Source organism: Gossypium hirsutum, chromosome A07 (assembly GCF_007990345.1).
Source record: "Gossypium hirsutum isolate 1008001.06 chromosome A07, Gossypium_hirsutum_v2.1, whole genome shotgun sequence".
NCBI lineage: Eukaryota > Viridiplantae > Streptophyta > Magnoliopsida > Malvales > Malvaceae > Gossypium > Gossypium hirsutum.
The window spans coordinates 8,707,434-8,722,928 of NC_053430.1; the positions used below are offsets into that span (position 1 = coordinate 8,707,434).

At 32.8% G+C, this 15,495-nt stretch overlaps 2 protein-coding genes and 1 long non-coding RNA gene across 3 annotated transcripts; 2 read left to right on the plus strand and 1 right to left on the minus strand.

Annotated features, from left to right (window-relative positions):
- Positions 1-3,462, plus strand: LOC107926684 (uncharacterized). The gene is made up of 4 exons (XR_001692236.2): positions 1-190; positions 281-361; positions 2,601-3,146; positions 3,233-3,462. It is a non-coding gene; the product is annotated as an uncharacterized lncRNA (long non-coding RNA).
- Positions 369-2,367, plus strand: LOC107926683 (L10-interacting MYB domain-containing protein-like). The gene is made up of 2 exons (XM_016857572.2): positions 369-1,612; positions 1,706-2,367. The coding sequence occupies exons 1-2, from the start codon at positions 1,274-1,276 to the stop codon at positions 1,772-1,774; spliced, it is 408 nt and encodes a 135-aa protein (XP_016713061.2). The 5' UTR covers positions 369-1,273; the 3' UTR covers positions 1,775-2,367.
- Positions 3,463-5,119: 1,657 nt separating the features above from the next.
- On the minus strand, positions 5,120-9,972 carry LOC107926681 (protease Do-like 9). Its single transcript, XM_016857569.2, has 9 exons — positions 9,173-9,972; positions 8,198-8,397; positions 7,928-8,108; positions 7,599-7,790; positions 6,684-6,916; positions 5,769-5,870; positions 5,606-5,656; positions 5,413-5,517; positions 5,120-5,313 (listed from the first exon to the last, which is right to left on the minus strand). Exons 1-9 carry the CDS (start codon positions 9,747-9,749, stop codon positions 5,215-5,217), a joined length of 1,740 nt encoding a protein of 579 aa, XP_016713058.2. The 5' UTR covers positions 9,750-9,972; the 3' UTR covers positions 5,120-5,214.
- Positions 9,973-15,495: the final 5,523 nt, after the last annotated feature.

Sequence of the window (15,495 nt, forward strand, 5' to 3'; positions counted from 1 at the left end):
GAAATTTTTTTATCTTAAATTAAGCACTTTTGTATAGATGAAAAAGGAGAAATTTTTTTCTTTTCTCAACCAAAAGTGCTTCTTAGCTGGTATTTTACTATTTTAATCTTACTGCTTTTTCTAGATGTTAGAAGATTTTTTTCCCTTTTTCTTGTCTTCTTCTCTGGTTTGTTCCTCTTCTCCACCACCGGTGTGTTTTATCTTTTCCTTCTCATCTTCTTCTCTTTCATTTTATGAAATAATTATGAAATATAGTTTAATTTTTTCATATTTTTTTCAGCTCGATAACGTCGACATCCTGTTTTTCTTCATATTCGAGCTTCTCAACATTCTGTAACTGCTGTTTTTCTTCATATTTGAGGTTCTATCCTTTTCATCTTTGACAGAACTTTCACCCTTGTTTTTATTGTTATGCAAGGATTATGCTTAAAAGAGAAACATTTATGCTGTCTTTGTAGTTTAATTTATTTGTTCTTGTGAAAATAATATACACAGTGTAATCTGCTGCCATTAGCTAGATGTGTTTTTACTGCTCATAAAATAATCTGTGATGGTCTAATACTGGCTTGCATTTGTGTGGTAGATATTTGAGTGATCAACCATTTTTGTTTGGTTAATCTGTGTCAGGTTGGCTTAGATTTGTGTGGTAGATATCTGAGTGATCAACCAAGAGTTCCAATCCCCTTACCACAAAATTTCATTTCAAAAAAGGAAAAATTGTTTCGTATATAACATTTGGTTAACACATTACATCCTGTATATGGACAGTACGAATTTTCAAATGATTTAGTAAAAAGAACACCACCTTAAATAAGCATCATCGCTCCTTAGCACTTTCTACTAGGTTGGTCCAATGCTCGAAAGCAGAACTATTATTTATATCAAATGATTCATAACTGCCAATTATTTAACACAAAGTCTACGTATACTTTCCAACATTTTTACAGTTTTCCTTGGTTATCCAATCATCCTATGTGCGTGATAACCCTAGTATTAGCTTGTATATGTTTTAGCGTTAAACAGCCTCTCTATGTTTTATTAGTATGCTTGTTTTGTCATTGAAGCTGCATGGTTTAATTGTGTTTGATGCTATTATTAGTTGTGTTCTCTTTCTTGGTTATTATTCCAGTCTTGGAAAGTTGATTTTGATTGAAAAAAAAATCTTAGGATCCTATCTTGATTTTGATACACATGTAAAAAAATATACTTTTGTGACATTTGAATTTCTTGATTGCTTTACTGGCTTAAACGAATCTGTTCGTATACACAATAGATGAGTATGTCGGCGATTGAAGTTAGTGGTGAAAAAGTGAAAGTAATGTGGGATAAGAGATTGTTAGAAATATTTTGTGATATTTGTATTAAAGAGATATTGAAAGGTAATAGGCCTGGTACTCATTTCACAAAAGATGGATGGTTGAAAATAATGACCAACTTTGAGAAAGAAACGGGCAAGGCTTTTTCACAAAGACAACTTAAAAATAGGTGGGATGCCCTAAAAAAAGAATGGAAAGCTTGGAAGAAACTTAAAGGTGAAGATACTGGTCTAGGGTGGAATCCTATAAAAAGAACCGTTGATGCATTGGATGATTGGTGGGAGAGTAGGCTAAAGGTACATTAATAATTCTGAATATTTTTGTTTTTTTTTTTCTCATTTATGAGTTTATTGATAATTACTGTTATTAAACTATCATTTGATATGTAGGTTGTGCTTGAAGCTCAAAAATTTAGAACATTGGGTATTGATCCTGAATTCGAAGGGAAGTTAGACTAAATGTTTATGGGGATAGTTGCAACAGGTGATAAAGCATAGGCACCTTCTTCTAGTACACTCCGTAGTGATTTTTTTTAGGATGTTAACAATGAAATACCTGAAGAGAATGAAGAAGAAATTGTGAGAAATGATGTTCAAATTGATGGAAACGGTCAAAAAAGAAAAAAAACCCTGAGATATCAAGTTCACATTTTAAAACTGGAAGAAAGAAATCCTCAAAGCAAATTAGAGGGGCTACAAGATTGTCCAATCAAATAGAAAAATTATGCAATGCAGCTGACAATATGAGTCAAGCCACATCTAGTTTGACTCCTGTTGTGGATCCATATAGTATTCCACAAGCAGTCAAAGTGCTCGACAAAATGTCGGAAGAAGTTTCAGAAGCTAGTCCGCTATACTTTTTCGCACTTAGATTATTGCTCAATAAGGACAATTTATCAATTAATCCCAAGATTAGAGCTTTGTGGCTTAAGACGAAAATGGAGGATAGTTGAAAATTTTCTGATCTTCTAGGGTTCAGAGATATCTATTATGTGACTAAACAAAAATGCTAAACTAGTTTTATCAATAGTTATTTATGTTTGATTTTTGGATATTGAATTTATGTTCTACTTATTTATGTGTAATCTAGTTTTATCAATGGCTGTTTATGTTTGGTTTTTGGATATTGAATTTATGTTCTACTTATTTATGTGTAATCTACTTTTATCAATAGTTGTTTATGTTTGGTCTTTGGATATTGAATTTATGTTCTACTTATTTATACTAAATTAGTTTTACCAATAGTTGTTTATATATGATTTTGGATGTTCAAATTTTTTCACAGGTGATGAGTATAGTTGAGAATTACAGCGGTGATAAAAGTGATGATGAAAGGGAAAAGAAAGAGATTTTACAACGCATGGAATGTTTTAACCGATTATTTTTTGTTGCATATTCTTCCGTGCAATTATATTACGAGAAGTATATATTGAAGCAACCATGCATGAATTCAAAACAGTCAAGCGAGACATGGATTTGAGAGATCCTTGACGGTCACGAATCACGTTGTATGATTAATTTTAGGATGTCTAAAATGGTATTCACAAGTTTGTTAAGAGTTTTGGAGACAAGATAAAACTTGCAAACTTCAAGAAACATATCTTTTAGTGAAATGTTGGCAATTTTTTTATACATCTTGGGCACCGGTGCAAAAGTTTCCCAATGTCGAGAAAGATTTCAAAGGTCTGGATCAACAATAAGTCGATACTTTGCAATTGTGCTTGAAAAAGTTTCAAGGATGGCCACTGATCTAATTGCACTCAAAGATCCTTTTTTTAGCTCAATACCCGAACAAATACGTAATGATTCTAGATATATGCCGCATTTTAAGGTTAAAATTTAATTTTATCTTATTATATTTTTAATATTTTTGGTCGACTAAAAATATGCACGAGACTAATATGATTATTTGTTCAGGATTGCATAGGTGCAATTGATGGTACTCATATTGCCGCTATTCTTCCACCAAATGAACAAATTCCCTATATTGGAAGAAAAGGTATCCCTACTCAAAATGTTATGGCAGTATGTGATTTTAATATGTGTTTCACCTTTGTCATGGCTGGATGGGAAAGATCGGCACATGGCACTAGAATATTTCTTGATGCAATTCGAGATCCAAAATACAAATTTTCGCATCCACCAAATGGTTAAGATATTTTATTTATATGTGATTTTTAAAAAAGTAAAGTATAAGTTCTTTAATTGATAATTTTTATAATAAAAATTCTTGATTTAATTGTTTGTTATATTATGACATGTAGGAAAATATTATATTATTGATTCTGGATATCCTCAAATGAAAGGTTATCTTGGACCATATAGAGGTCAGCGATATCATTTACCTGACTTTCGTAGAGGTAGACCGATATCTGGTAAAGAAGAGATATTCAATCATTCACATTCATCATTACGTAGTGTAATTGAACGAACTTTTGGTGTTTTGAAAAAAATGGGCCATTTTAAGGGATATGCCAAGTTATAGTTTTGAAAAACAAACGATGATCGTTGTTGCTACAATGATGATACACAATTTTATCCGAAAACATGTCGGTCGAAACGATGCAGATTTTATGGAATACGAAGATATTAACTGGGCATATGAGAATGCTATTGATTCAGAAAATGCACATAGTCGAGAAAGTGATGATGACGACGACGACGACGATGATGATGGTGATGATGACGGGGAATCAAGCAATTCAAGTGGTTTTGGAAAGGAATTAACAAGAGATGCTATAGCTTCTAGTTTAATAAATTCACTTTAAATTGTAAATGCTATTGTAAAATTTTTAGTATTTATATTTGGTATATAAATATTATCCCTTTTTGAAACTTTAATCCAAATATAAGTATATATTTTAATTTGTTAAGTTTATGTTTTCTATGTTATGTTAATATCTAATATGAGTTTTACAAATGTGTTAAAAGCATTAATTAAAAATAAAAAATAATTTTTAAAATAATACAATTGTGTCAATATTTAATTATTATATTTGAATATTTAAATATAGTTTATATATTCTAATTAAATTTAATAAATAATTAATATTAATTACTTAGAAATATTTAAAATTAATATTATATATTAAAATATTAACAATAAGTTATAATAAATTATTTTTTATATTTTTACTAAAATATCATAATATTAACTAATTTGAACATTATTTAAATACATATTTGTTACTTTATAATATCATGTCTAAAATGGACATTTTATTTCTCAAAAGTACTTTTTGACAGCAATACCGAACACTTAAATTTTTCAAAAACACTCTCAAAAGCACTTTTCCATAGCACTTCTCAAAAATATTGCCAAACTGGCCTTAAATCAGTAGAATTTCAAGTCATTTCAAGAAAAATTAAACCATAAAGTTGAAAAAGGAAGGAGAAAGATTTGGTTCAATGCCTTTCTATATCAAAAGAGTAGGTCGAACAATGGCAAAATTATTGGAATACAACCATGAAAGAGGTCCCTAAAACCTTCAAATAATTTAGTTGCTAACTTTTTTTAAATTGAGAGACCAAAGTGTAAAATTACTAATAAATGAGTCACCTTGGACGTAGTTTACCCTATGATAAATAGTGAGTTAACGACCATAAGACAATTGTTAGCGACTAAATGGCTACTTGACTTAAACAGTAACTTTCGAATAATTCAATAATTAATTTGTACCTTTTTAAAATTAAGTGATCCAAGTATAATTTTATTAAAGTTGATAACCCTGGATGTAGTTTACCTTATTATTATTGTTGTTGTTATGTCCTTAGGTTAAGCTTGTATATTTTATATATGTGTAATACATATTAACTGTCTATTTTTATATTAAATTTTTTTGAAAAGTAATGATTATGTAATATAATTTAACTGTCTACAAAATGTAAGTCCCTGGTTATCATGCCTTCAGATCAACAGACATTGCTGATGGTATACAGTGGGTTGCAAGAATGTCCGGAGTAGCTGCTTTTGCTGTCTTTGTTCTAAGCACTACTATCTGCATCAAACCACAAACATCAATGTATGTCTAGTCGTGTGCTGCAACAAGAGCATGTATAGGAAACTACATGCATGAAGAGAGAGAGAGAGAGAGAACCTGTTCATATTCTAAGTCAAATTTCAGAAACTCATCATCACAGTTCTCTACCATCTCAGCCAATCTCCTTAAATTCTTCACTGGCTTACCATTAAGAGCAAGGACCTGTATAGGATGAGGTGTTCATCAATGATAAATAAAAGAACTGAACTACTGAAATGGAACGTAGTTGCCAATGACTGGTGATTCTAACCTGAGTGTTAACAATGTCCTCATATCCAATATTGATATCAGATACAAGAACCTTCAAAAAATTTCAAGAAAATGTCAGAACAGATCAGCAGAATATGCCCACTCTTTTAAGTAGGCATGCATATGTGCATGCAAACACACACAAAGGAGAAGAATGAAAGAACCTGAGACACCACAACAAGCTGTTCATCGGGTGACTGCGGCATTGAATGCAAGAGTTTGTCCAATAGCTTCACTGGAGCTTCATATTCATAATCCTTCCCATACTGAGCAAAATTTACAAATACAGCATAGTTTATTTGGAAACTCCACAGATAAGCAATTTTGTCACTAACTTTTGAAAAATCAAATTTACTACTACCATGTACTTGATGAAAATTCGAAGTTCTACACTTTTATGATCTAAATAATCATAAAATCTCACTATAAAAAGAAAAAAATTGTTAAGAAATATAAAAGTTGTACTTGATATCACAACTATATCATTTATCTTCAGATCCATTTATTGCATAATTTGAAAATAATTGTCTAGGGATGCACGCAATTGGAAAACTAATACAGTTAGAATGTGGCAAAAGAAAAAGGTGTCACTCAACAATTACACAAATTCCTGTTACAGATCCTAAAAAATGAAAAAAGATAATGTAGCAACTGATCCAATTAAGAACATTCTTTATCACAAGAAAATTGCAGCATAAACGATAAATTTGCAGATTTCAAGAAAATATTCAATTAGCCATGAAAGTAAACTACTAGAACCCAATTCACATTGCAGACTGCTCAGCACTTCGAAAAGTAAAATCCAACAGAAACATTTCAAACATGCCCATGTTTTGTTGACCTTTGACAAAAAAATCGAAATTACAGAAAATGTACAATCATACGAGCTATAGATAGTGCAACAAAAAAATAACAATATATTCATATTTTCTACTTTTTGAGAATGCCCAAAGAGGAACACAAAAATAACATAAAAATATCAATCTTTCATTATATAGCATCTAAGCTAGCTAAGTCTTTAACAGGCATTATTTTATTATTATTGTGACAGGCAATATATTTTGAAGTAAACAACATACCTCAGAACGTAAATATGGAACAGATATAGTTGTAAACACAAATCCTGCAATTATATAATATGAAGGAGGCCTGCCCTTATTGTGTGCTGGAACAAGCCTTCTATGTGATGTAAGTTTGATGTTGAAATTGAGAATCGCAGAACTACGTAGAACTTTAATAGCTGAATTATCCCCAGCATATTTTTGTGACACTAGGTAACTAAAACCTATGCGTTCTCCATGCCTAAAAGGAACTGAGAAAACATTGAGACAATATCAGAAAAAATGTGTAGAAAGATTGAACAGATTAGAAACGAGAATACTTGAACAGTTTCCAATTTTTCTGATAAAAATCTTGATAGGATTGTTAGCTATCTGTTCTCAAGATAATAGTGTTCTATGTATTACCACTTTTGACATAACTAACAACTTCCATTAGGATATTTATTCAAGTACTTAATCAAGTTCATAGTTGTGAAGATAGCAGCAGTTAGTCGTAAATAGATTCATAATTAAGTTAATTCATGAATTCATCTAAAAGGCATTCTCAGAAAAGTTCTCCTTTCAATGCCACACTCACTATTGTTGGGATAAAGCAGTTTAACTTTTAATTTTATAAAGCTCTACGAACACAAATGTGAAGTAATGATTAACATATTACAGGTATTTTCCAGGAAACATACACGGTTATTTAGTTCAAACTAGTAGTAACCAGTTGATTTTTACGAGTACAAAGAACTGCTCTTATGATAGAGTGAAAGTTGGGTCTTATGACAACAAGATTTGCTCTTATAATAGACAACGTATGAAGTTTGTGCATAATAATTTCAATTGGAAAGCCCATGGAATATGCAAATCGGTTTCTCTGAAGGCTAAATAGTGTACAAGTTTGTGTGCGCAAATATTTATTTATTGTATACAAAAAGAACTACTTACCCGTTCCATCATTGGCAATATCAACCCCATCAAAGCTGAGCACAATATCTGATGACTTCAAAACCCCAGATTCTGGAGCAGTGGGATCAACTCTTCTGATTCGAACACCTTTCTGTTCAGGTTTCATGCCCATTGCTTTACGCAAATCAGGGTTTTCCATTTTTTGCCACTCAATCCCCAAAATAGGGAATCCTAGCATAAAAGTGCGGCCATGAAACTTTAATCACAATGAAGCAAATAGTACATGCATCACACAATTAAAAAAAAGAAGAAGAAGAAATGAACAGAACGTATAAAAAGTATTATTTAAAAGACCCAAATTAAATTACCAGTATAGGCTTCATTCTTCTCATAGTCTTGGATAAAATGCTGGATGACTGGTGTTGGTATTACATACCCTATATTTTCTGCATCTTCATGTTTGAGAGACTGAAATGCGATTCCCACGCAATTGCCTTTATCATTGAAGGCAGGCCCACCAGAGTTCCCAGAGTTTATAGCAGCATCTATCTGCAAATAATCATGCAGAATACATACTATATGAAATCTTTTACGGTTGCAATGCAGAGAAACAAATGCTAGAAAAGAAATCATGTAACCTGCAAGCCAAGGAGCTCTGTTGACCCGTGTACATAAGACAAGATTTCTATACGTGATACAACTCCGCTTGTTACAGAAATCGTATCTCCCCCAATGGGGTAACCAACAACAGTTACAGCATCTTGAAGAGCAGGTAATTCTCCAAATTCCACTGGTGACACACCTTCCCAGAACTCATCATCGTTAACTGTAAGCATTGCTGCTTCACCACATAAACCAAATCATGCATTCAACCAAATAAAGAATAAAAGCAATTATCTGAAATCATGAAGATGACCTCCAGAATGTCAATTATTTTCACATCATACTCTACTCACTAATGTCTAAGCACTTCTTTCTTCAATGTTAGTTCACACTACACCATGACTGGTTTGAACTTTCCTCTCCTTTTCTTGTACTATATAAGAATACTTCATCAATCCTTTTCTCATTAACCAAGCATAACCTCCAAATCAATTTACATTCAGCACCCATTAACTATAAGTCAATTTTCTACTTCCCTGCATATGATGCCAACACTGACAGAATACTCGCACTCTTATCTGAAACAATAAACTCTACCTCTCAAAAATTGAGAAACAAATATAAATATAGAGAGAGAGAGAGAGAGTGAGAGAGAAAGTCCTTACACCCCAAGTAACCTACTTAGCAAACAGTCAATGTTACAAGCTTCACCGCTATGGGCAAAAGAAACCATTGGCACCCCTCCCCACTTGAAGAAATTAGCAATTTTCTTTCCACAGAATGCATGGCAATTACTCGTTAGTTTGAGCATGGCAAGATAACTTGAGGGCAATGATACTAGTTGGCGATAATTCTAATCATTACATTATACACAGCGTATTCATTTTCAACATATGATTTGTGCGATTATTAAAATTTCCTATTATGCCGACAGTCTAGCACGTTGAACTGAAGCATTAATAGTATTCCATATGCAGTATTAGAAATTTAATGGTAAGAACTGAACATACCAATATCACATTCGGTTCCAATAGAAAGGACAGTAGCCAAGTACTTAGTATCAGACCCACGTTTCTTAACTTTAACTTGAGTGTAATGTTCGACTGAATGAGCATTTGTTAAAACCCTTCTCCTGCTGATCACGAACCCACTACTGCTGGAACTATACTGTCTTTTTCTCTGCCAAGGCAACGAGAAGTTGGGTTCCGTGTGAACGCAAAACACCTTCACCACTGCATCCATTGCCGGCACCACTCGAGCACCAATAGGATCCACGGCCAACTCCCCTCCTCCACTTCCTCCTCCAAGTCCAATGGCGGTGCCGTTGGAAACATGGCGGCAAGGAGATAGGATTGGGGGAGGGGGAAGAGGGTCGGGGTTATCGGGGAGTTTGGGGAGTTTCTTAGGGCGACCACGAGGACGGGAAGCGGTGGTAGTGATTTCGACGGCGGAGGAGGTAGAAGGGATGATTTCGATGTTACTGAGAGAGAAGACATCGTCCAAAGGAGAGGAAGGAGGCGATTGTAAGGGTTGGGAGGGGGTAGGGTTTTTGGGTTTTCGGCCTCTTTTTCTTTTGGTATCCCCCATTTTTACTAATTACGAAATTAGAAAGGAAGGAAGACGAATCAATTAACGGGATAATCTTCCTCTAAGGGATCAATGTTGGGAAATATCGAAGAAGAAGAAGAAAGTAACGGTTGAGTTTTCTTTCCTTCTATTCATCCAATTATTCAGTTGTTGTTGCTCAGCTTTTCGTTTGTACGCAAATTACTCTTCGGGCTTTGCATCGCATTGCATTTGATTGGCTGCAGCCACGCTTTAGCCATTCGATTCCGTCTGAATTTTTTAATTTTTTAAAGTTAAATTATAAAAATAATCATTTTATTTGCCTTAAATTATATTTTAATTATGAGATGATCACTTTTATCTTAAGCTCTTAATGATAATATTAAGTGGCAGCCTAAATTAATTTTAAATGTCAATTTAAATATTGAATTAGGATGAGAAAATATTTTTAATTAAATAAAATTAAGTAATTAAAAATTTTAAATTAACTACACATTGAATGGGAAAGGATTGTATGAAATAGTGACGTCACGTCATCTGTATCTCTTTCCAATAGTTTTATGCTGCATCAATATTCTTATTCTGAATTTCAGGATTTTATCCTGAAAAAAATCAAATTCAAATTAAAATACTGAAATTCAGGATAAGAATATTGATGTGGCATAAAACTATTAGAAAAAGATACAGATGACGTGGCGTCACTGCTTCATACAACCCTTTCTCCACATTGAATTGTAAAAGAAAAATCATTCTATCTTCTTTTTTTAATTTTTTTTCTATTTTGATTTAATAACATTCCACTTGATCTAAAAGCAACTGTAATTTTTTAACTTATATTTTATAAATTATTCAAACAACTCAATTTAATTCATATATATAATTTAACCTAACTAAATAATAACAAACTTATCTCGTTAAGGGTAAACAACTCATATGCTTAATAAATAGGCTATTGAAGCCCAAGCCACCAAGACCCTAGAGGGACTCTCCCTCGTAAGAGCATCAATACTCTACTTAGTATCCTCTTCCACATATTTAAGAAATTTCTATAGACTCTATGTTTAACTCAGTCAAAGAAACACAAAATGTATGAAGAATTCAACAACCTTGAAAATGTGAGAGAGGTCAACAACATTAGATCCAATTACTTGCTCGATCAACTTTAGGCAAAGACCGAATTCCTATAGATGGTCGAGTATGTGAATCCTTTGGCCTAAACCCATTCCTTCCAACTTCATTATCTGTATCATTATTGATTTAAGCATCGAAGGATGTTTTGGAGGTGAAACTCTAGTGCCCTTTCACTTTTTTCTTTCTTTTTGTAGACTTATCCAACCCATCTACAAGCTAAAAATGACATTAACATTTAACACCGTTTGTGGGAAACTTGTACACGAAAGTCATGGATTTCTGACCAAACAGTCAACCTTACCCACAACCGAAGCTTAAATCCAACAGTCTTCTCTCGTAATGACGAATCCAACGACCCCCAAAGCGAGCAGCCTGCTGGTCACATCAGGACCACTTGACACCAATAATATGTCGTGAACATTCTCGCAATTAGCAACAGCTAACACCACACCTCAATCTCTTGGCACCTGAGCTTTATTCCCAGTGTGCATCACAATTAACAAACAACTACAACACGACCTACAAGACATGTTATCCTTAACAAAAGTTCAGCCTCCGCCATTGAGCCCTTACAAGGACAGCTACATAAAGCGCATACCTAAAAGCATAGGACAGAAGGGCGTGTCAACCCGAAGCAATGGATATGGCTGAACAGGTTGCAGCATTGAAGCAGAAGTTGCAGAACTTGCAGCAGCCTGCACCTAATGATTTTGAGTAGATGCTGCTCATATTCCGCTATCTTTAGTAACTCACTAGATTCATGTACTGGCCAAAGTAAACTTATCTGTAGAAGTTTGTGATGGATTTGCGGACCCTACAGATCACTTAAACCATTTCCGGGTTTTTCATAACATGAGAAACATCCTGGATGTTGTCTAGTGTAGAATATTTCCAGCCACACTTAGGGGGCCAACGGGGCAATGATGGTACTTCTTCGCACCTGGTTCTATCATAAACTTCATTCTCAAGTGGAACTTTATGGCACACTTTGGTAGTTGTAGAGTTGCTTTAAGAACATCGGCTAGTTGAATGCCAGTCACGCAAAACCAGGAGGAAACCTTAAGAAAATACATTTGAAAATTCCACAATGCCACATTGGAAGTCAAAGAATTAAATGATGAATGGCAAGCTAGGCCTTCGTTTTTAGAGTTAGGCACAGGCCCTTACGGTATGCCTTAACAGACAACCAACTAGGTTATATCAGTTGTATGAAAAAGTAACGAGTTATGCTGAAGTAGTGGAATGGGTTGAACTAGCCAAGAGAAATGTGGAATGAGTAGATACAAGCTAAAAAAAGGACAAAGCCTTCAGGTTTGATAGAAAAACTAACAGAATTCAATGCAAAAATGATAGCAAACCTACAAAGGATTTGATGTTTGTGAATCAATTTAAAATACAAGTTATAGTTTGAGAACACATGATGGAATTAACCCATTAGTAAAAGTCTCAATGTTTAATTTTCTATACAACTCTTAGAACTACTTATAACTACTTCTAACCCTTAAATAAGACGAAAACACACACTCGAATTTATATCCTCCTACAATGACAAAAATACCGATGCCAACTAATCTAAGTTTAATTAGAAAAAATATCTACAAATAAAAAATGAGAAGTTCGAGAATAAGAACTAAATGAATTGAAGTCATCCAAATGATATTACACCATTAATCCACCAAATAATATGGATGCATTTTCTAATGCCAATAAAGTTGTAAGGAAATAAAACAAGACTAAGAAATTAGTGGTTTACATCATATTGACTAAATGAGAATACTATGAACCAATTTAAAAATACTTAATGGCTAAGCATCACTCAAGTAAATTACAGACACTTCTTCAAAAGCTGGGCCACCAATTCTAATTGAGACAACCAATTTTATTTAGATTGATAAAATCAGACATTTAACTCATAAAATAAGAAATACATGTAAGAGGAAATAAACCCCTAGAAAGCAAAGTATAAAATGGAAATGGAGAATATCACATATAAGAGGAAAATGCATATCAATAAAAAAATTGACATACCTAATTATGTTCGCCTCCGAGCCTTCAACAAAATCTAGCTATTAATGTATGCCTTACATAGCCTTTTCTATGCAAGTTGCACTCTGCTTGATTTATTCAAATTAATTGTCCAGATAGATTTTATTAAAAGAATTTAATGAAATAAATATTATTTTAACCCATTAGGGAATCTAATTAATTTCTTTTGAGAACTGTACAAAAATGTGTTTGTTTAACTTATTTTAGTGATAGGCTTGTTTTAGTTTGAAATGTACAAGTGTTAGTACTTATATTTTGTTCAATAAAGAACTTGTTTGAGTGAGTAATATTTGTAAATAAAACAAATGAGTCACTTGATTTTACAACAAAGTTTTAAGGGAAAAACTTAGTAGAGAGCGATCTAGTTTTTAACATGAATGTAAGATTACTATTTGGTGAGTCGTAAGACTCAAATCGTCATTTATACGTGTTTGAAGGCAAGACCCTACATATGTAAGTGAAAGCCTAAGCGCATAACCAAACTTTTGGTATTTTTACTGTTTGGTGTTCTTCAACAATCAAATTGCAACTTATCCAAATCTAACTTATATCTGCTTGCAAAAATCAACTATTTTCACACGTTTCTTAAGAAGAAGACGGCTTGACTTTTACTTAAACCTGTCCATGAGCGAAGCCGGGCCTTGTCAGAATTTTAGGCCTGTTTACCAAGCTCGAGTCGAAAACTAAACTTAAAATTTTGCCTAAGCTTGGCCGAAAAAAATGATAAAACCCAAACCCGAGCCTGGCCCATCTGAAATAATTTTTTTATATATAAAAATTTAAAAATATAATACATCAAAAATACTAAAAACATTAAAATAAATATTTCTCAACAAATTGAAAATAAATTAAAAAAATATTTATACTTAAATAAGACACACATGTATGTAAATTAACAAACAAATGCCTCTAAAATAGTAACAAAATTAACAATAAAATAAGTGTTATATAATATCCAAATAATAATAACAAAATAATAATACCATAATAGTGAATGGTAGCAAAATAGTGAGAAAACAACAAGAAAATAACAGCAAAACAGCAAGAAAATAATAGATTTTCTTTGTCTTTTTTCTAATTCGGGTCGGACCTAAACAAAAAAAAACTTATTTGAGAGCCGACTCATTTTTTAATCGAGCCTATATTTTTATCCAAACCATTTCAGTTTTCGTTCAGAGGGCCTGACCATGTACAAATTTACGGTTTCACTCAATTACATCTTTTTATGCAAGAATGAAAACTAGTTGGCTTTTTACCCTCACTTACCACCCTTAATTCTTAAAATCTTTTAACACCTCGTTCTTCGTTAGTTTTCAACCCATCCTTAATAAATTTCGAGTAATTCCCACCTTTCTCTTATTCTCATCCTTCCACTCCACTGTATGCTTACCATCCATGGTGGGATTTTTGTCACTGCAAGACACCTCATGCTTCATTACTTGTCAATTTTCATGCTTGACACCTAACCTTCTATGTGGTATTCCTTCCTGCCAAAATCACTCATCATTACTGGTTACAATCTTGCATGAAATACACCGCTTGGCAACTCACTTAATTGCCATTTAACCTTACTATTTCCGCCCTTTTGACCCTAAGTCATACCACTTGACTTGAATATCTCATTCAATCCGAATATAATTAGACTTAGATAGTAAAACAAATAAAAACACTTATAATTATAAAAAAACAATCAATGGTGAACATCGATTTCGTAATAAAATCAAAACAAAATGGCTTTTCTCTCAAATCAATGGGTGCCCATTTGCAAGAGTATTTTTCGTAGATTAAAAATTGAAGACACTTGACTCAAGGAAACATCCAACCAAACAATATTCATTGGTTTCTGTAATGGCCTCCTCCCCCAAATCGATATGCCGCCATTGCTCATCTTCACCATCATTGATAGTAAGGCCTACTAGACTATTTTCCATGGATCTTATGAAAGAGAACAAAAAGAATCAACGAAGATAGAAAATAGGGGAAAAGATGAAAAATGTCTGAGCCCACCAAATGGACAACTTCTTAACTGATCCCAAACTATGTCCTAGATTTGTATTTCACCTCTAAACTTCAAAAAATTTTATTTAAATCCTTAAAGTATTAATATTCTATCAATCAAGTCCTTTCATCAATTACTAATTGAGACCTCTTCAAAAGTTGGACCACCTGTTCTAATTGAGACAACCAATTTTATTTGGACTGATAAAATGGGACATCTAACTCATAAAATAAGAAATACATGCATTCAAGTTTTGATCCACTCACAAAAGAAGAAGAGGAAATGAACACTTAGAAAGTAAAAGTATAAAATACAAATGGAAAATATCACATATAAGAGGAAAATGCATATCGATAAGAAAATTGACACACCTAATTATGTTCGCCCTCGAGCCTTCAACAAAATCTAGCCATTGATGTATGCCTTACATAGCCTTTTATATACAAGTTACACTCTGCTTGATTTCTTTAAATTAATTGTCCAGATAGACTTTATTAAGTGAATTTAATTAAATAAATATTATTTTAACCCATTAGGGAATCTAATTAATTTCTTTTGAGAAATGTACAAAAAAACATGTTTGTTTAACTT